Source organism: Mobula hypostoma, chromosome 28, assembly GCF_963921235.1.
Source record: "Mobula hypostoma chromosome 28, sMobHyp1.1, whole genome shotgun sequence".
Classification (NCBI taxonomy): Eukaryota; Metazoa; Chordata; class Chondrichthyes; order Myliobatiformes; family Myliobatidae; genus Mobula; species Mobula hypostoma.
Window position 1 is genome coordinate 15,953,628 of NC_086124.1, and position 21,927 is coordinate 15,975,554.

General features: G+C 45.5%; 2 protein-coding genes and 1 pseudogene across 6 annotated transcripts in view; 2 read left to right on the forward strand and 1 right to left on the reverse strand.

The window, feature by feature from the left end:
• The window catches only part of LOC134338864 (histone H2A type 1-like), a 597,857-nt pseudogene that overhangs the window by 333,560 nt on the left and 242,370 nt on the right, over positions 1–21,927 (forward strand).
• The window catches only part of LOC134339082 (histone H2A type 1-like), a 318,239-nt gene that overhangs the window by 63,430 nt on the left and 232,882 nt on the right, over positions 1–21,927 (reverse strand). The window lies entirely within an intron of this gene.
• The window catches only part of LOC134339078 (alpha-1B-glycoprotein-like), an 89,168-nt gene that overhangs the window by 24,695 nt on the left and 42,546 nt on the right, over positions 1–21,927 (forward strand). For 4 of the 5 annotated variants that reach the window (XR_010016341.1, XM_063035384.1, XM_063035382.1 and 1 more), the window contains exons 3-5: positions 5,202–5,495; positions 8,395–8,688; positions 15,125–15,406. Coding sequence is in view for 4 of the 5 variants with exons in the window: in XM_063035384.1 (XP_062891454.1) it covers positions 5,202–5,495; positions 8,395–8,688; positions 15,125–15,406 (870 nt within the window). In the remaining variant the exon portion in view is untranslated. The remainder of the gene's footprint in view (positions 1–5,201; positions 5,496–8,394; positions 8,689–15,124; positions 15,407–21,927) is intronic. The other variant, XM_063035385.1, reaches the window with a different exon arrangement.

Sequence of the window (21,927 nt, forward strand, 5' to 3'; positions counted from 1 at the left end):
AGGGCGACGTTCACCATTGCAAGTGGAGGTGATGCATCGAGCGTTTACACGTGCACAGCGTCCGGTAGAAAGATATCCTCAGGAGTAAGCGAAAAAATAAAGAGAATGCTTTGTAAGTGTTCGTTACTATGGCACACCTCAGCTACAGTTGCAATTTTTGTCCTGTATGCATATTTGTCACCACCTTAGATTCGGACGACGACAGTGGTATCGTCAGCAAACTTGATTGTAGCATGAATGCTTTGCCTAACCATTGCTCTAAGAACCAGTGACATGGCGCATATTAGAATAAATATGCAGTTGCAATAGAATATCTCAACTCGTAACCGTCGCTACCTTCTCTTGCTTTTATTGTTATTGGACCGGTCTTCTTGTGGGAAATGCTGGAAGATCAGCTACCAAATTTCAACATATATAAGTCGTGGTATTTTTTTTCCGGACTTTAATGAAAGGCACGCGTAAACCAAGACTGCTAAAGATTTCCACGGGCTATTTTAATCATTTCCATGCCATATCTATAAGGTACGCTCGTGCTCGCGTTCTCTAGCCTGCAAATGAAGATCGCGCCCAGTCTCACCCAGCCAATAGGATTCACCTGTCACTCGTTCCAGGTTCATCACCTGCAGCCTAATTAATCCCTTATCTCCCGAAGTCCTTCGTCACTCATATACCATCCAGCTTCAAGACGGTTTTTCTCGTCTTCTCTCTTCCGCCCTAAAGCTTACCCTGCTGCCTGTTGTGTTTAGTTTCTGTTCTCTCCTGTTTTGTTCCCATTGGTGCCTTATCTATTACTACTAATTTCATTTGTGCCAAACCGTCTCCCCTACTTCGCTTTTGGGTCAAGCCTTCTCTATATTTTCTGATAGTGTTACTTTGAGCTAATGTCCTGGTTTGTCCGGAGAATTATAAAAAAGCTGCTATCGCTATTCATGAGCTGCATTATCCCTTTATAGGCTATTCATATTAAATCTCCCATATGCTCGGAATTTAAACCCAATATTCATTAATATCTGCGTTAATTGCCATCGGCAATTTTTCTGCTTCGGTGTTTCTGTCGTCGTGATCGTCGTTTTCCAGCATCCCAAGCCACACTAAATCGTATTTTTTCTGTATGAACGAGAGTATTTACCCCTTATAATCACAGGGGCGTTCTGATAGATTTGATATGGAGACGGTCTTTCCTCTAGTGGGGGAGTCTAGGAATGGAGGCCAAATATGAGAAAGGATGAGCTGGGATTGGAGACGATCCAATGGCGTTTCAAGGGAAAGATTCAGCATGTGAAAGGGTTAATGTATACGCAGCGTTTGCGGCTCTGGACGCTACTCGCTGGTGCGTAAAAAAAAAAATAAAGGTTATGCAGTCTCATTAAAAGAACTTGGACTTTGAAAGGCCTGCGTAGACTGGATGTAGAGATGATGTTCCCCATATTGTGAGAGTCTTGGAACAGAGGACACAGCCTCGGGTCGAAGGATGGTCATTTCGAACAGAGATGAGGAGGAATTTCTTCTTCTAGAGGGTGATGGATGTGGTATTCATTTCCACAGTTGTCTCTGGAGGCCGTCTTTGGCTATATTTAAATGGAAACGATAGGTTCATTATTAGTATGGCAGTCAAAGGTAGCGTGTGGAAAACAAGGATTACAGGGTTAAGAAGGATAATAAATCAGCCAGGATGGAATGGTGGAGCGGACCTTACAGGCGGAATGATCTCAGTTTGCTCCTATGGTTTATGTTCTTATGTCTAGGTTTACCAAAATAGTTGCATGTCGCAGCTATTTCTTGCATTATTGTTCGCATGATTTATTTCCTTCTCTCTGCACACAGGCGCTTTGACGGTCTTTTTTAATGTATTCTTTTGGGTTTCTTGCCCTCTGGCACACCAACTCCAAATTAAACTTCTGTCATGGCCCGCATTCCGGTTCACGGTCCGCTACTTCGATCCTTGCTCCGGTATTTCCTGTTTTCTCCCTTGTTCTGTTGGGTGCCCTAATTGAGACACCTGTTTCTCATTTCGGGCTGGCACATAAGTACCTCGGCAAACCAGGGATTATTCGCTGTACTGTTCCCTTCCCCTTCCTTCTGAAGCCTCGCCTGCATCCCCGTCAAGTTCAACCGCCGGAGTGGGACCGGAGCCTTGCCACGCCAAGATAAGGAACTATCTATCGTTTAGTTTGGAACTATCTCTTTGTGTCCCCGTGATTAGTGTCCACGTCAAAAAAGAGTCCCGGTCCTCTGTCCTGTTCCCATTGAGGGGTACCGGCTCTGTGTTCTGTGTTCCCATGTTCCAAGTTCCAGGCGCCTTGTTCCAGTCCTGTCCAAGTCAAGACTTGTCGTCTCGTCCTGTTCAGGTGTCCTTCGTCCAGTACAGGAGTCCCTCGGCAGTTTACCTCGGCAAGTGTCCTCGGCAATCATCCTGGCCTTGTGTCCGAGAAAGAGCCCTGGCCCTGAGTACTAGAAATGGTTCCGGCCCTGCGTCCAAGAAAGGTTCCTGGTCCTGCGCTCCAAGGAGGAGTCCCGCTCCGTACCCATGAGCCTAACCAAGCCAAGTCCAAAAGCCGAACCAAATCTAGATCAAGAGACCCGTACTGTGCTGGACTTACCTCGCCCAGCCCAGGAGATTCCTCGCACAGTGCAGGAGTACCTCACCCAGCCTGCTGCTGGAAATTCCTCGTCCTGTGCTGGAGATCCCTCGCCCAGCCCCAGGAGTAACTCGCCCAGCCCGATGCTGCTGTTCACTTGTCCTATGCTGGAGTTCCCTCATCCTTTGCTGGTGTTCCCTCATCCTGTGCTGGTGTTCCCTCGTCCTGTCCAGGAGTCTCTCGTCCTGTCCGAGCCACGTTCAAGTACGTCGTCCTGTCCAAGCCACGTCCAAGTACCTCGTCCAGTTCAAGCCACGGCTTTGTGATCTCGTTCTGTCCGTGTGCCTCGTCCTGTGCAGAAGTTCCACGTCCAGTCCCCTAACCACGTCCTGCCCTTGCCAAGATCCTAGTGCCGAGTCCAAGCCAATACACGGGATCCGGTTCCGAGTTAAGACCCAGGTTCCGAGTCCCAACCAAGACCGAATTTCCGGGTTGTTGTCCGGGCTCTGGTTCCAAAGTTCCGAGTTCCTAGACCAGGCCCTGTCTCCTACTCTCGTTCAGGGCCTGTATCGTATGTCCAGCATCGTTTCTTCCCGTGCTTTCTCGACAAACCTATTCCTGTTCCTAGTATTTCAGTGTCTGTGTCTTGCATTTGGGACAGCTCCCAGCGCTGCTTTGTGACAGATTCACCAATGTCCAAAACGACTTCCATATAATATCCTATCTCAAGTACTCAGTCTTTTTAATTATGAAAGCCAATGTGCCAATATCATCATGCCCTACGCTTTCAAGCTGTAACGCTGCTTTCAGTGAATTATGGACCTGTATTCTCATAATGTTCCTTCCATCGCATTCCTCGGTTACCTCCCGTTCACTGTGTAAAACCTATTGAACTGCATCACGTGCAGTTTTCTGCACAAAATTCCGTCTCACATTTGCAGTCCATTTTTCTAGCTAGTCCAGATACCGTTGCATGATATGTTAGTCCTTCTCGTTGACCACTACACTACCAATCTCGGTGTCATCCGCAACATTGCTGATCTAGTTCACCTCGTATCATCCAGATCGTTGATATATGTGATAACAACGTACCCAGCACCGACGAATGCTGCACGCCGCTAGTCACAGGCCTCCAGTCAGAGAGGCAATGATTCACTACCACTCTCTGGCTGTCCAACAAAGCGAATGTCTAATCATACGTCCAACTGTACAGAAACGCATACTGCTATCGCTGCTCATTAGCTGAATTACTGCTTTATAGCGTGGTCCTATTAAATATCGCACATACTCTGAATTTAAAACCAATGTTCATAATTGCAATCCGAAATGTTCTGCTTCGGCGTTTCTGTCCACGTGATCACATGAGACACTGACTCCGATTTTTATTCTGTTCCGTAGTATTTAACCCCTATAATCAGAAGTCCTTCTGGTAGAGTGGATGTAGACACCATGTTTGCTACAGTGGAGACATCGAATACTAGAGGGCAAATATGAGAAAGGATGTGTGGGAATTGGAGACATTTCAGTCGCGTCACAAGAGAGATTCAGCAAACGAAATGTTTAATATTATATGCACCCATTGAGATTCTGGTGCCCATTCACTGAAGTTTAAAAGAATAACTGGGGGTCTCATTGAAAGCTTTTGAACTTTGAATGGCCAACGTAATGTGGACGTGAAGAGATTGTTTCATTTAGTGGGATGTTTCGCAGTTCCACCCATGAATTATCATTCAACAAGTTCTGAAATCTGCCCTGACAGCATTGCTGTGACATTTTCTCTGACTAGAAACACCAGCGCTCCTCTTTTAATCCCACCGGCTATGGTGTGTCTGGAACAAAGGACAATCACAATACTGAGCTGTCAGTCCTGCTCCTCCTACAGCCAGATCGCACTGATGGGTATACTATCATAATTCCAGATGTTGACCTATGCCCTGAATTCAATTGTCTTTTCAACCATACCTCTTGCTTTGGCTTAACGTTTACGCAGCTCTGGATTTTACTGGCATAGTGCTCAACAGTTTGATTTCTGAATTCGTCTGAGATCTAACAGTATCTATCTCTCCAACAATTCTACGAACTCTTCTGGTCCTCTGGTATCCATCTTCTTGCTTCTCTGGATGATCCCACCCTCGGATCCTTGCAGAACGAGCAAAGCTTCCTGTTGGGATATTAGTCCCCTTCCAGTTCAGTTGCAAACTGTTTTTACTGTACAGGATCCACCTTCGCTGGAAGAGTGGCCAATGATCCAAACATCTGGCGCCTTCTTCCCTGACAAATCCTTAGCCACATGTTCAACTGTATAGTATTCCTATTTCAGGCCGAGTAACTCATGGCACTAGTAGCAACTGTGTAGGTCATTATCCTGGAGTTCCAGCTTTTAACTTAGCATAACTTTCCAGTAGATCCTTCATTCAATCATACAGACAACCATCACTTATTGTCTCCACGAAAGTCTCTTCTACATATACAAATTAACGGGGGTGGGGACGGTATTATACGATGGGAATTAAGAATGAGAAATAGGTAGTTGCACAGAATGGGATTTGCACGGAGTTAGTGAGAATTTTGATTCCATACGCTTGAGTACAGTCTGAATCAATTAAATGTCCTTCTTTCCAGCTTGGCCAGCGAGACCTCGAATAAAAAGTGACCGAACGGATAACGTCTATCTATCAGATGAACCGGTCAAATTAACTTGTTGGACTACTGCTCCGGCATGTTCCGCTGGCACCTTTCACCTGTACAGCAACCAACGAGAAATAGAGCAAGCGCCAACAGAGCGAAAGAGCGCGACGTTCACCATCGCGAATGGAGGTGATGCATCAGGCATATACAGTTGTTTATACACGTGCACGGTGTCTGGTAGAGACATTACCTCAGAAGAAAGCGACAAGATAGAGATAACAGTGGTGGGTGAGTGTTTTGTTTTCCTATTCAACCAGGTGACAAATGTATGCTATTGGAGCACGAGTATTTCGACAGGGAGGTGCGGCCTATGGTGGTGCAAACACAATATCTAGTCACACTCATCTTGGTTTGACACGTGTGTACTACGACCAAGCATACCTCCTCTTCAATCTTCCCGTTTTGTCGCGAATCATATTTTGCAGATATTCAGATATGATGGGCACAATAGAAAGTTGAAAGTTCGAAGTAAGTTTATTGTTGAAATACGTTTATGTCACCATATCCAACCCTGTGATACATTTAATTGCGGGCATACTCAACGAATTCGCAGTCCAAAAATAATCGTAATAGGTTTTATGAAAGACCACGCCAATGTTGGCACTCAACTAGGTGCAAATAGTAACAAATTCCAAATACGAAAGGAAAGAAATAAGACTAGTAATACATAAATAAGCAATAAATATCGAGAACCTGAAATGAAGAGTCCTTGAAAGAAAGCCTAGAAATTGTGGGATATTTCAATGTCCGGGCAAGTGAAGTTGGGTGAAGTTCTCCCTTTAGGTTCAAGAGCCTGATGGCTAAAGGATAATAACTGTTCCTAAAGCTGGTGGTGTGAATCATAAGGGTTTTGTACATTCTTCCTGATAGCAGCAGCGAGAAGAAAGTAAGTCACTGATGAGCGGCATCACTGATGATTGATGCTGCTTTCCTGCGACCGCTCTTCGTGGAGATGTGTGTATTGGAGGAGAGTAATTTCCCCGTGATAGAATGGGCCATATCCATTACTTTTTAAGTGATCTTCCGCTCAAGGTAGTTTGTGCTTCCATACCAGGCTGCGATGCAACGAGTCAATATACACTCCAGTACACATCTACAGAAGTTCGTCGAATTTGCAGATGTAATGCTGAATCATCGCAAAATCCAAAAGACATAGAAGCGCTGCCGTGCTTTCCCCATAATTAAAATTACGTGCTCGGACCAGAACAGGTCTTCCGAAGTAATGACACTGAGCAATGTAACATTGCTGAACGAAAGCCAATGTGCCAATAACATCATGTCCTACGCTTTCAAGCTGTAACACTGCTTTCAGTGAATTATGGACCTGTATTCCAATATTGTTCCTTCCATCGCATTCTTTAGTTACCTCCCGTTCACTGTGTAAAACCTAACGAACTGCATCACTTGCTATTTTCTGCAGAAAATTCCGTCTAACATTTTCAGCCCGTTTTCAAGCTGGCCCATTTACCGTTGCATGTTATGATAGTTCTTCTCGTTGACCACTACACTACCAATCTCGGTGTCATCTGCATCATTGCTGATCTCATTTACCTCGCATCATCCAGATCGTTGATATAAATGATAACAACGTACCCAGCACCGACGCATGCTGCTCGCCACTAGTCACAGGCCTCATGTCAGAGTGGCAATGATCGAGCACCACTCTCTGGCTGTCCAACAAAACCAATGTCGAATCATATGTCTAATTGTACAGAAACACAGACTGCTGTTACAATTCATTAGCTGAATTACTCCTTAGTCCTATTAAATCTCCCACATAATCTGAATTTAAATCCAATGTTCATAATTGCCATCCGAAATATTCTGCTTAGTGATTCTGTTCACGTGATCTTTGCTTTCCTGCATCACATGACACAGTAAATCCGATTTTTATTCTGATCTGTAGTATTTAACCCCTATAATCAGAAGCACTATCTGGTAGATTTGATGTAGACGCGATATTTGCTACAGTGGAGACATCAAATATTGGAGGGCAAATATGAGAAAGGATATGTGGGTATTGGAGACATTTCAGTCGCGTCAGAAGAAATATTCAGCAAATGAAATGGTTAATTTATATGCACCCATTGAGATTCTGGTCCCTATTCACTGGAGTTTAAAAGAATAAACAGGGGGTCTCATTGAAGGCTTTTGAACTTTGAATGGCCGATGTAGAGTGGACGTGAAGAGATTGTTTGATTTTGTGAGATGTTTCGCAGTTCCACCCATAAAGTATCATTCAACAAGTTCTGCAGTCGGTCCTAACAGCATTGCTGTAACATTTTCTCTGACTAGTAACACCAGCTCTCCTCCTTTAATCCCACCCGCTATGGCAAAAGCAACGGAAAACCGGAATACTGAACTACCAGTCCTGCCCTGCCTGCAGACAGTTCGCACTGATGGGTATACAATCATAATTCCAGGTGTTGATCTCTGCCCTGAATTTAACTGTCTTTTTAATCATACCTTTTGCTTTGGCATTGTGTTTACGCAGCTCAGGATTTTACTGACATCATGCTCAACATTTTGTTCACGACTTTGTCTGAGGTCTGAAAACATCTATCTCTACAACAACTCTTCTAACTCTTCTGGCCCTCTGGTTCCCATCCTCTTTCTTCTCTGCAATGACCCCACACTCGGATCCTTGTGTCACGAACAAAGCTTCCTGTTGGGATATTAGTCCCCTTCCAGTTCAGTTGCAAACTGACTTTACTGTACAGGATCCACCTTCGCTGGAAGAGTGGCCAATGATCAAAACATCGGGCGCCTTCCTTCCTGAACAAATGCTTAGCCACCTGTTCAGCTGTATAGTATTCCTATTTCAGGCCGAGTAACTCGTGGCACTGGTAGCAACTGTGTAGGTCATTATCCTGGAGTTCCAGCTTTTAACTTAGCAGAACTTTCGAGTAGATGTTTCGTTCAATCATACAGACAACCGTCACTTATTGTCTCCACGAAAGTCTCTTCTACATATACAAATTAACGGGGGTGGGGACGGTATTATACGATGGGAATTAAGAATGAGAAATAGGTAGTTGCACAGAATGGGTTTTGCACGGAGTTCATGAGAATTTTGATTCCATACGCTTGAGTACAGTCTGAATCAATTAAATGTCCTTCTTTCCAGCTCGGCCAGCGAGACCTCGAATAAAAAGTGACCGAACGGATAAAGTCTATCTATCAGATGAACCGGTCAAATTAACTTGTGCGACTACTGCTCCAGCATGTTCCGCTGGCACCTTTCACCTGTACAGCAACCAACGAGAAATAAAGCAAGCGCCAACAGAGCGAAAGAGCACGACGTTCACCATCGCGAATGGAGGTGATGCATCGGGCATATACAGTTGTTTATACACGTGCACGGTGTCCGGTAGAGGCATTACCTCAGAAGAAAGCGACAAGATAGAGATAACAGTGGTGGGTGAGTGTTTTGTTTTCCTATTCAACCAGGTGACAAATGTATGCTATTGGAGCACGAGTATTTCGACAGGGAGGTGCGGCCTATGGTGGTGCAAACACAATATCTAGTCACACTCATCTTGATTTGACACGTGTGTACTACGACCAAGCATACCTCCTCTTCAATCTTCCCGTTTTGTCGCGAATCATATTTTGCAGATATTCAGATATGATGGGCATAATTGAAAGTTGAAAGTTCGAAGTAAGCTTATTGTTGAAATACGTTTATGTCACCATATCCAACACTGTGATACATTTAATTGCGGGCATACTCAACGAATTCGCAGTCCAAAAATAATCGTAATAGGTTTTATGAAAGACCACGCCAATGTGGGCACTCAACTAGCTGCAAATAGTAACCAATTCCAAATACAAAAGGAAAGAAATAAGACTAGTAATACATAAATAAGCAATAAATATCGAGAACCTGAAATGAAGAGTCCTTGAAAGAAAGCCTAGAAATTGTGGGATATTTCAATGTCCGGGCAAGTGAAGTTGGGTGAAGTTCTCCCTTTAGGTTCAAGAGCCTGATGGCTAAAGGATAATAACTGTTCCTAAAGCTGGTGGTGTGAATCATAAGGGTTTTGTACATTCTTCCTGATAGCAGCAGCGAGAAGAAAGTAAGTCACTGATGAGCGGCATCACTGATGATTGATGCTGCTTTCCTGCGACCGCTCTTCGTGGAGATGTGTGTATTGGAGGAGAGTAATTTCCCCGTGATAGAATGGGCCATATCCATTACTTTTTAAGTGATCTTCCGCTCAAGGTAGTTTGTGCTTCCATACCAGGCTGCGATGCAACGAGTCAATATACGCTCCAGTACACATCTACAGAAGTTCGTCGAAGTTGCAGATATAATGCCGAATCATCGCAAAATCCAAAAGACATAGAAGCGCTGCCGTGCTTTCCTCATAATTAAAATTACGTGCTCGAACCAGAACAGGTCTTCCGAAGTAATGACACTGAGCAATGTAACATTGCTGATCGTTTACACCTCTGATTGTCTGATGAGTACTAGATCATTGACACTTGGATTACCCGTCCTAAAGTCAATGTTCAGCTCCTTAATCTTGATCATATTTTGTAAGAGTCTGTTACTATGGCACCGCTTAGCCAGATTTTCAATCTCTGTCCTGTATGCGTATTTGTCACCAGCTTTGATTCGGCCTACTACGGTGGTATCATCAGCAAACGTGAATGTTGCATTGAAATTGTGCTTATCCATACATTCACAAACATGAAGTGAGTAGAACAGGGGAGGCTAAGCACACACCTGTACCTGTGTAGATGGTAATCGGGAAGATACTGTTACCAATCAGAACAAACCGCGATCTCCAAGTGTGGAAATCGAGGATGCAATTGCACAATGAGGTATTGAGGTCAAGGTCTTGAAATTTATTGATCAGCGTCGTGCAGTTGATGATGTTGAGTGCCGAGTAGTAGCGCATACCCTGTCGAGATGATCCTTTGTTGCGTTAAGAACCAGTGACATGGCAGCTGTTGCTCCGGTGGACAAATTGATGCGCATATTAGAATATGTATGCATTTGTCAAAGACTGTTTCACGTCTTAACCGACGCTGCTTTCTCCTTGCTTTCATTGTTATGGGAGAGGTCTTCTCGTAAGAAATGCTGGAAGTTCGGCTCCCAAGTTTGATCATAAGTATGCTAACCCTAGACTGATAAAGATTTCCATGGGCTCTTTATATCACTTCCATTCCAGATCTATAAGTTCTGCTCGTGCTCGCATCCCCAGCCTGCAAATGCAGTCGCGCCGAGTCTCCACCCAGCCAATAAGATACACCTGCCTCTTGTTCCAGGCTCATCACCTGCAGACTCATTAATCCCTTATCTCACAAAGTCTTTCTTCACTCATGTACCATCCAGTCTCAAACGGTTTTTCTCGTCTTCACTTTTCCTCCCTAAACTTTACCCTGCTGACTGTTGTGTTAGCTTCTGTTCTCTCCTGTTTTGCTCCACTTGGTGCCTTGTCTATTACTCCTGACTTCATTTGTTGCCAAACCGTCTCCCCTACTCTGCTTTTGGGTCAAGCCTTCTCTATATTGTCTGGCACTGTCACTTTGAGCTAATGTCCTGGTTTGTCCGGAGAATTTTAAAAAATGCTGCTATCGTTATTCATGATCTGCATTACTTTATTGACTCTTAATATTAAATCTGCATCGTGCTCGAAATTTAAACACAATATTCATAAATATCTGCGTTAATTGCCAACTGCCATTTTCTGCTTCGGTGTTTCTGTCATCCTGATCTTTGTTTTCCAGCATCACAAGCCACACTAAATCGTATTTTCTCTTTATGATCAATAATATTTACCCCTTATAATCACAGGCGGGTCCTGATAGGTTAGATATGGACACGATGTTTCCTATCGTGGGGGAGAATAGGACTGGATGGCAAATACGAGAAAGGATGAGCTGGGCTTGGAGACGATCCAAATGGCGTTTCATGAGAATGATTCAGTAGATGAAAGGGTTAACGTATGCGCAGCGTTTACGGCTCTGGACCCTACTCACTGGTGCGTAAAAAAAAAAAAAAAAAGGTTATGCAGTCTCACTAAAAGACTTTGGACTTTGAAAGGCCTGCGTAGGCTGGATGTAGAGATGATGTTCCCCATAGTGTGAGAGTCTTGGAACAGAGGACAGAGCCTCCGATAGAACGATGATCCTTTCCAACAGAGATGAAGATGAAGTTCTTATTCTAGATGCTTTAAATCAGCCATGATGGAATGTTGAGTAGATCTTATCGGCGGAATGATCTCAATTTGCTCAGCTGTCTTATATGTTCTTATGTCTGGTTTTACCAAAATAGTTGCATGTCGCAGCTACTTGCTTGCATTATTGTTTGCATGATTTATTTCCTTTTCTCTTCACATTGGGGGTTTGACGGTGTTTTTAATGTAGTCTTTTGAGTTTCTTGTTTTCTGGCACGCCAAGTTCAAATTAAACTTCTGTCATGGTCCGCATTCCGGTTCACGGTCCGGTCCTTCGATCCTTGATCCGGGTTTTCTTGTTTTCTCCCTTCTCCGGTGGGTGCCTTAATTGAGACACCTGATTCTCATTTCGGGCTGACAAATAAGTACCTCGGCAAACCAGGGATTGTTCGCTGTACTGTTCCCTTCCCCTTCCTTCTAAAGCCTCGCTGCATCCCCGTCAAGTTCAACCGCCGGAGTGGGACCGGAACCTTGCCACGCCAAGATAAAGAACTATCTATCGTTTAGTTTGGAACTATCACTTTGTGTACCCGTGTTCAGTATCCGTATCAAAAAAAGAGTCCCGGTCCTCGTTCCTGTTCCCATGGAGGGGTCCCGACTATGTGTAAAGCCCCGGCCGTAAGTCCTGCTCCCAAGAGGAGTCCCGGCTCTGTGTTCTGTGTCCCTGTTTTCCATTTTCCAGGCGCCATGTTCCAGTCCTGTCCAAGTCATGTCTTCGTGGTCTCGTCCTGTTCAGGTGTCCCTCGTCCAGTCCATGAGTCCTCCGGCTGTTTACCTCGGCAAGTGTCTCGGAAGTCATCCTGGCCTTGTGTCCTAGAAAGAGGCCAGTCCCTGCATCCAAGAAAGGGTTCCGGCCTTGAGTCCTAGAAACGTTCCCGGCCCTGCGCTCCAAGAAGTAGTCCCAGCTCCGTACCCAAGAGCCTAACCAAGCCGAGTCGAAGAGCGGAGCCAGACATAGATCAAGAGCCACGTCCTGGGCTGGAGATTCCTCGCACAGCCCAGGAGATTCCTCGCACATCCCAGGAGTAGCTCGCCCAGCCTGGTGCTGGAGATTCCTCATCCTGTGCTGGAGATTCCTCGCCCAGCCCAGCAGTACCTCGGCCATCCCGGTGCTAGAGATTACTCGTCCTGTGCTGGAGATTCTTCGTACTCTGCTGGAGATTCCTCGCCCAGCCCCGGGAGTTACTCGCCCAGCCCGGTGCTGGAGTTACCTCAACCTGTGCTGGAGTTACATCATTCTGTGCTGGAGTTCCTTCGTCCTGTCCAGGAGTCTCTCATCCTGTCCAAGCCACGTCCAAGAACCTCGTCCTGTCCAAGCCGCGTCCAAGAACCTCGTCATTTCCAAGCCACGTCCAAGTACCTCATCCAGACCAAGACACGGCTTTCTGTTCTCGTCCTGTCCATGTACCTCGTCCTGTGCAGGAGTTCCACATCCAGTCCTGTAACCACGCCCTGCCCTTTGCCAAGATCCTAGTCCCGAGTCCTAGCCAATACCTGGGATCCGGTTCCGAGTCAAGACCCAGGTTCCGAGTCCCAACCAAGGCCGAAGTTCCGGTTCGTTGTCCAGGCTCTGGTTCCAGAGTTCCGAGTTCCTAGTCTAGGCTCTGAATCCTAGTCTCATTCAGGGCCTGTGTCAATGTCCAGTGTAGTTTCTTCCGTTGCTTTCTTCACAAACATAGTTCTGTTCCTAGTACTTCACTGTCTGTGTCTTGCATTTGGATCCGCTCCTAACGCCCCCTTATGACAGCTTCACCAATGTCTAAAACGCCTTCCATATAATATCCTATCTGAAGTACTCAGTCTTTTGACTTACGAAAGCCAATGTGCCAATAACATCATGTCCTACGCTTTCAAGCTGTAACACTGCTTTCAGTGAATTATGGACCTGTATTCCCATATTGTTCCTTCCATCGCATTCTTCAGTTACGTCCCGTTCACGGTGTAAAACCAAACGAACTGCATCACTTGCTACCTTCTGCAGAAAATTCCGTCTAACATTTTCAGCCCGTTTTCAAGCTGGCCCATTTACCGTTGCATGTTATGATAGTTCTTCTCGTTGACCACTGCACTACCAATCTCGGTGTCATCTGCATCATTGCTGATCTCGTTTACCTCGCATCATCCAGATCGTTGATATAAATGATAACAACGTACCCAGCACCGACGCATGCTGCTCGCCACTAGTGACAGGCCTCATGTCAGAGTGGCAATGATCGAGCACCACTCTCTGGCTGTCCAACAAAACCAATGTCGAATCATATGTCTAATTGTACAGAAACACAGACTGCTGTTACAATTCATTAGCTGAATTACTCCTTAGTCCTATTAAATCTCCCACATAATCTGAATTTAAATCCAATGTTCATAATTGCCATCCGAAATATTCTGCTCAGAGATTCTGTCCACGTGATCTTTGCTTTCCTGCATCACATGACACAGTAAATCCAATTTTTATTCTGATCCGTAGTATTTAACCCCTATAATCAGAAGCACTATCTGGTATATTTGATGTAGACGCGATATTTGCTACAGTGGAGACATCAAATATTGGAGGGCAAATATGAGAAAGGATATGTGGGTATTGGAGACATTTCAGTCGCGTCAGAAGAAATATTCAGCAAATGAAATGGTTAATTTATATGCACCCATTGAGATTCTGGTCCCTATTCACTGGAGTTTAAAAGAATAAACAGGGGGTCTCATTGAAGGCTTTTGAACTTTGAATGGCCGATGTAGAGTGGACGTGAAGAGATTGTTTGATTTCGTGAGATGTTTCGCAGTTCCACCCATAAAGTATCATTCAACAAGTTCTGCAGTCGGTCCTGACAGCATTTCTGTGACATTTTCTCTGACTAGTAACACCAGCTCTCCTCCTTTAATCCCACCGGCTCTGGCAAAAGCAACGGAAAACCGGAATACTGAGCTACCAGTCCTGCCCTGCCTGCAGACAGTTCGCACTGATGGGTATACAATCATAATTCCAGGTGTTGATCTCTGCCCTGAATTTAACTGTCTTTTTAATCATACCTTTTGCATTGGCATTGTGTTTACGCAGCTCAGGATTTTACTGACATCATGCTCAACATTTTGTAAACGACTTTGTCTGAGGTCTGAAAACATCTATCTCTACAACAACTCTTCTAACTCTTCTGGCCCTCTGGTTCCCATCCTCTTTCTTCTCTGCAATGACCCCACACTCGGATCCTTGTATCACGAACAAAGCTTCCTGTTGGGATATTAGTCCCCTTCCAGTTCAGTTGCAAACTGACTTTACTGTACAGGATCCACCTTCGGTGGAAGAGTGGCCAATGATCAAAACATCGGGCACCTTCCTTCCTGAATAAATGCTTAGCCACGTGTTCAACTGTACAGTATTCCTGTTTCTGGCCTAGTAACACGTGTACGCCATTATCCTGGAGTTCCAGCTTTTAACTTAGCAGAACTTTCGAGTAGATCTTTCGTTCAATCATACAGACAACCGTCACTTATTGTCCCTACGAAAGTCTCTTCTACATATACAACTTCAGACGGGGGTGGGGCGGTGTTATATGATGCGAATCAGGAATGAGAAATAGGTAGTTGCACCAAGGGTTTTGCACGGAGTTAGTGAGAATTTTGATTCCATACGCTTGAGTACAGTCTGAATCAATTAAATTTCCTTCCTTCCAGCTCGGCCAGCGAGACCTGAAATAAAAAGTGACCGATCGGATAAAGTCTACCTGTCAGGTGAATCGGTCAAATTAACCTGTTGGATAACTGGTTCTACATGTTCCGATGGCACCTTTTACCTGTACCAGAACCTACAACCAGTAAAGCAAGCGCCATCACAGCGAAAGAGCACGATGTTCACCATCGCAATGGGAGGAACATACAGTTGTTCATACGCGTGCACGGTGTCCGGTAGAAGAAAACTCTCAGGAGAAAGCGAAAGAATAGAGATAACAGTCGTGGGTGAGTGTTTTGTTTTCCTATTCAACCAGGTGACAAATGCATACAATTGGAGCAAGAGTATTTCGACAGGGAGGTCCGCCTATGGTGGTGCAAACACAATATCTAGTCACACTCATCTTGGTTTGACACGTGTGTACTACGACCAAGCATACCTCCTCTTCAATCTTCCTGTTTTGCCGCGCGAGTCATATTTTTTGCAGATATTCAGGCATGATGGGCACAATTGAAAGTTAAAAGTTCGAAGTAACTTCATTGTTGAAGTACACCATATATGTCACCATATCCAACTCTAAGATACATTTTATCGCGGGCATACTTAACGAATTCGCAATACAAAAATAATCGTAATAGGTTTTATGAAAGACCACGCCAATGTGGGCACTCAATTAGGTGCAAATAGTAACAAATTCCAAATACAAAAGAAAGATATAAGACTAGTAATGCATAAATGAGCAATAACTATCCAGAATCTGAGATGAAGAATTCTTGAAATTTAGTCTAGATTTTGTGGGATATTTCAATGTTCCGGCAAGCGAAGTTGAGTGAAGTTCTCCCTTTAGGTTCAAGAGCCTGATGGCTGAAGGGTAATAACTGTTCCTCAAGCTGGTGGTGTGAATCCTAAGGGTCCTGTACATTCTTCCTGATAGCAGCAGCGAGAAGAACGCAAGTCACTGATGAGCGGCGTCACTAATGATTGATGCAGCTTTCCTGCGACAGCTCTTCGTAGAGGTGTGTGTATTGGAGGAGCATGCTTTACCCGCGATAGACTGGGCCATATCCATTACTTTTTAAGTGATCTTCTGCTCACGGTAGTTTGTATTTCCATACCAGGCTGCGACGCAACGAGTCAATATATAGCTCCACTGCACATCTATAGAAAAGTTCGTCGAAGTTGCAGATGTAATGCCGAATCTTCGAGAAATCCAAAAGACGTAGAAGCGCTGCCGTGCTTTCCTCATAATTACAATTACGTGCTCGGACCAGAACAGGTCTTCCGAAGTAATAACACTGAGCAATGTAACATTGCTGATCGTTTCCTCCTCTGATTCTCTGATGAGGACAAGATCACTGACCCTTGGATTACTCGCCCTAAAGTCAATATTCAGCTCCTTAATCTTGATCGTATTTTGTAAGAGTCTGTTACTATGGCACCGCTTAGCAAGATTTTCATTCTCTGTCATGTATGCGTATTTGTCACCAGCTTTGATTCGGCCTACGACAGTGGTATCATCAGCAAATTTGAATAATGCATTGAAACTGTGCTTAACCATAGATTCACAAGCGTAAAGTGAGTAGAGCAGGGGAGGCTAAGCACACAGCTCTACCTGTAGAGATGGTAATTGAGAAGATACTGTTGCTAATCGGAAAAAACTGGATAGACATATCAGAATGGGAATAGACATGGAATTAAAATGTGTGGCCAGTGGCAGATCCTGCTTTCTCTCCGAAAAGAGCGTAGGTGTTCTGCGAAACAGTCTCCCAGCCTGCGTCGGGTCTCGCCAATATATAGAAGGCAGCATCAGGAGCATCGGACGCAGTGTATCACCCCAGCCGACTCACAGGTGAAGTGTCGCCTCACCTGGAAGGTCTGTTTGGGGCATTGAATGTTGGTGAGGAAGGAAGTCTAAGGGCATATGTAACTCGTGTTCTGCATACTAGGATACGTGCCTGGAGGGTGATCAGTGGGAAGGGATGGGGGTGGGGTGACGAATGGACAACGGAGTCGCGTAGGAGGGGAAGCCTCTTTCTTTAAAAAAGGAAGACATCTCCTTCGTCCTGGAATGAAAAGCCTCATCCTGAGAGCAGATGCGGTGAGACGGAGGAATTGCGAGAAGGGGATGGCATTTTCGCAAGAGACAGGGTGGGAAGAGGAATAGTCCAGGTATCTGTGAGAGTCCGTAGGCTTATCGTAGACATCAGTAGATAAGCTGTCTCCAGAGATAGAGACAGAAGGATCAAGAAAGGGGAGGGAGGTGTCAGAAATGGACCAGGTAATCTTGAGGGTAGGGTGAAAGTTGGAGGCAAATTTAATGAAGTCAACGATCTCAGCATGCGTGAAGGAAGCAACGCTGATGCAGTCGTGGATGTAGCTGAGGAGAAGTAGGGGACAGATACCAGTACAAAGCCAACGAAAAGACACGCATACCTGGGATCCATACGGCAGCCCATGGGTACAGCTTTAGTTTGCAGCAAGTGGGAGGAGCCAAAGGAGAAATTACCAAGAGTAAGGACTAATTCCGGTAGACGGAGGAAAGTCGTGGTAGAGGGGAACTGTTTAGGTTTGGAATCCAGAAAGAAGCGGAGAGCTTTGAGACCTTCCTGGTAGGGAATGGAGGTATATAGGGACTGGACATCCGTGGTGCAAATAAAGCGGTGGGGGCCAGGGAACTTAAAGTCATTGAAAAATTGAGAGCGTGAGAAGTGTCGTGAACATAGATGGGAAGGGATTGAAGAAGGTATAAAACTGTGACAAGGTATGCAGAAATGAGTACGGTTGGGCAGTAGCAAGCTGAGATAATGGGTCTACCTGGACAGGCAGGTTTGTGGATCTTGGGTAGGAGGTAGAAATGGGAAGTGCGGGGAGTGGTAACTATAAGGTTGGTAGCAGTGGATGGAAGATCCCCTGAGCTGGTACATTTGGTGAAGCTGTGGGAGACAATAGCCTGGTGCTCCTTAGTTGGGTCATGATCGAGGGGTAAATAAGAAGAGGTATCTGCGAATTGTCTCTGTGTCTCGGCAAGGTAGAGGTCCGCACGCCAGACTGAAACAGCACCCCTGTTATCGGCGGGTTTTATAGTAATGTTAGGATTGGTGCGGAGGGAGTGGAGGGCAGAGCATTCGGAAGGAGTGAGGTTCAAATGGGAACAAGGTATGGTGAAGTCGAGACTGCAGACCGTTTCGCTGATGATCTACGCTCTGTCCGCCAGAGAAAGCAGGATCTCCCAGTGTCCACACATTTTAATTCCACGTCCCATTCCCATTCTGATATGTCTATCCTACGGCCTCCTCTACCGTCAGGATGAAGCCACATCACCTTGGAGGAACAACACCTTATTTTCCATCTGGGTAGCCTCCAACCTGACGGCATGAACATGAACTTCTTTAACTTCCGTTAAGGACCCGCCTTCCCTTCGTACCCCATACCTTATTTATTTATTTCTTTGTTTGTTTATTTGATTATGTTTTTTATCTTTTCTTTCCCACTTCTTTTCTCTCTTTTTTTTATCCCTCTGTCCCTCTCTCTACAACACCTTCCCCCCGCCCCCACATTCTTTCTCCCTAGGCCTCTCGTCCCGTGATCCTCCATCCTCTCCAGCCTCTTATCCCTTTTGCCAATTAACTTTCCAGCTCTAAGCTCCATCCCTCCCCGTCTTGTCTTATCCTATTATTTTGGATCTTCCCCACCCCCTACCACTTTCAAATCACTTACTATCTCCTCTTTCAGTTAGTCCTGACGAAGCGTCTCGGCCCGAAACGTCGACTGTACCTCTTCTTATAGATGCTGCCTGGCCTGCTGCGTTCACCAGTATTTTTTGCGTGTTTTGCCTGAATTTCTAGCATCTGCAGATTTCCTCGTGTTTGCGTTCTCCAATGTTTATCACGCCTTCAATATAATATCCTATCTCAAGTACTCAGTCTTTTAACTTATGATAGCCATTATGCCAAAATCATTTACTACGCTTTAAACTGTAACTCTACTTTCAGTGAATTATGGACCTGTATTGTTACTTTCATCATATTCCTCAGTTCCCTCCCGTTCACTGAGTAAGACTTATCCTGATTGACCTTATCGAACTGCATCTACTCGCACTTTTCTGCACTAAGTTCCGTCTAACATTTCCAGCCCATTTTCCAGCTGCTCCAGGTCCCGTTGCAAGTTATGATAGTCCCTCTCGTGGTCCACTACACTACCAATCTCGGTGTCATCCGTAACATTGCTAATCCAGTTCACCTCGTATCATCCAGATGGTTGATGTAAATGATAACAACGTACCCAGTACCGACGCATGCGGCACGCCACTCGTCCCAGGCCTCCAGTCAGACAGGCAATGATTCACCACCACTCTCTGGATCTCCAATAAAAACAATGTCTAACCAAATGTTTAGTTGTAAAGAAAAGGAAACTGCTATCGTTATTCATCAGCTGAATTACTCCTTTATGTATATTCCTATTAAATCTCCCACATATTCTGAATTTAAATCCAATGTTCATAAATGTCAGCGTTAATTGCTATCCGAAACGTTCTGCCTAGGTGTTTCTGTGCTCGTGAGCTTTGCTGTACTGCATCACATGACAGACTATATGCGATTTTTGTCCGGATCCGTAGCATTTACCCCCCCCCCCCCATGATCACAAGCACCTCCTGGTAGAGTGGAGGTAGACACGATATTAGCTGCAGTGGAGGCTTCGAAGACTAGAGGACAAATATGAGAAAGGATATGTTGGTATTGGAGACATTTCAGTGGTGTCACAAGGAAGATTCAGCAAATGAAATGGTTAACTTACATGAACCCATTAAGACTCTGGTCCCTATTCACTGGAGTTTAAAATAATAAATCGGGTGGGGGGGAGGGGGCTCATTGAAAGCGTTTTAACTTTAAATGGCCGACGTAGAGCGGATGTGAAGAGATTGTTTCATTTAGTGGCATGCTTCGGAGTTCCACCCATGAATTATCATTCAGCAAGTTCTCCAGTCGGGTCTGACAGCATTCCTGTGACATTTTCCCTGAGTAGTAACACCAGCCGACCTCCTTTAACCGGACCCGCTAAGGTGTGTCTAAAACAACGGAAACCGGAATACTGAGCTGCCGGTCCTGTCCCTCCTGCAGCCAGATCATACTGATGGGTATACTCTTATAATTCCAGGTGTTGATACATGCCCTGAATCCGACTGTCTTTTCTACCATACCTCTTGCACTGCATAGTGTTTATGCAGCTCAGGATTTTAGTGGCTTCATTCTCAGCATTTTGATTACTGACTTTTTCTCAGGTCTTAACAACATCTATCTCTAGAACAGCTTTTAAATACATATACTCTGCAGATGCTGGGGCCAAAGCAACACTCACAACTCGCTGGAGGAACTCAGCAGGTCGGGCAGCATCCGTGGAAATGATCAGTCAACGTTTCGGGCCAGAACCCTTCATCAGGACTGAAGAAGGAAGGGGCAGACCATCAAACCCGCAGACAAAGGTGGTGTCGTAGTAGTCTGGCGGATGGACTTCTACCTCACTGACACCTCCTCTTACTTACCCCTGGAACAGGCCCCCATCAAAAATATCAAACCATTGTCTCCTGTACCATCGCCGTCCTTATCAACTCCGGAGACCTTCCATCCTCAGCCTCTAAACTCATAATTCCTACACCCCGCACCCCTCAGTTTTACCTACTCCCCAAGGTCCACAAGCCTGACTGTCCTGGTAGACCCATCATTTCTGCCTGCTCTTGTCCCACCGAACTTGTATCTGCTTACCTGGACTCCATTTTGTCACCCATTGTTCAGACCCTCCCCACCTATATCCGGGATACATCCCATGCCCTCCACCTCTTCAATAACTTCCAGTTCCCCAGTCCCGACCGCTTCATTTTCACTATGGATATCCAATCCTTATAGACCTCCATTCCCCATCAAGAAGACCTCAAAGCCCTCCGCTACTTTCTGGACAATAGACCTCACCAGTTCCCCACCACCACTACCCTCCTCCGGTTGGCGGAACTGGCACTCACACCTAATAACTTATCTTTTGGCTTTTCCAACTTTCTTCAGACCAAGGGTTTCGCTATGGGCACTCGCATGGGTCCCATTCTCTTCTTTGAGCCCCTGCCTCAGCGTTGGTTATTTGGAACAGTCTGTTCTCTAAACCTATTCTGGTACTGCCCCCCAACTTTTCCTTCGTTACATTGACAACTACATTGGTGCCGCTTCCTGCACCCATGCTGAGCTCGTCAATTTCATCAACTTTACTTCAAACTTCCACCCAGCCCTCAAATTCACTTGGTCTATCTCGAAAACTTCTCTCCCCTTTCTCCATCTCACCATCTCCATCTCTGGAGGCAGACTGTCCACTGACATCTTCTACAAGCCCACTGACTCTCATAACTACCTCGACTATACCTCTTCCCACCCTGCCACATGCAAAAATGCCATTCCCTATTCCCAGTTCCTCCGCCTCCGCCGCATCTGCTCCCAGGATGAGGCTTTCTGTTCCAGTACATCTCAAATATCCTCTTTCTTTAAGGATCGTGGTTTCCCTTCTCCCGTCATCAATGATGCCCTCACCCGCATCTCCTCCATTTCCCGCACTTCGGCCCTCAACCCACCCTCCCGCCACCACAACAGGAACAGAGTTCTCCTTGTCCTCACCAACCACCCCACCAGCCTCCCGAGCCAGCGCATTATCCTCCACAACTTCCGCCACCTTCAGCAGGACCCCACCACTAAACACATCTTTCCCTCTCCACCCCTCTCCGCTTTCCGCAGGGATCGATCCCTCTGGGACTCCCTGATCCACCCGTCCCTTC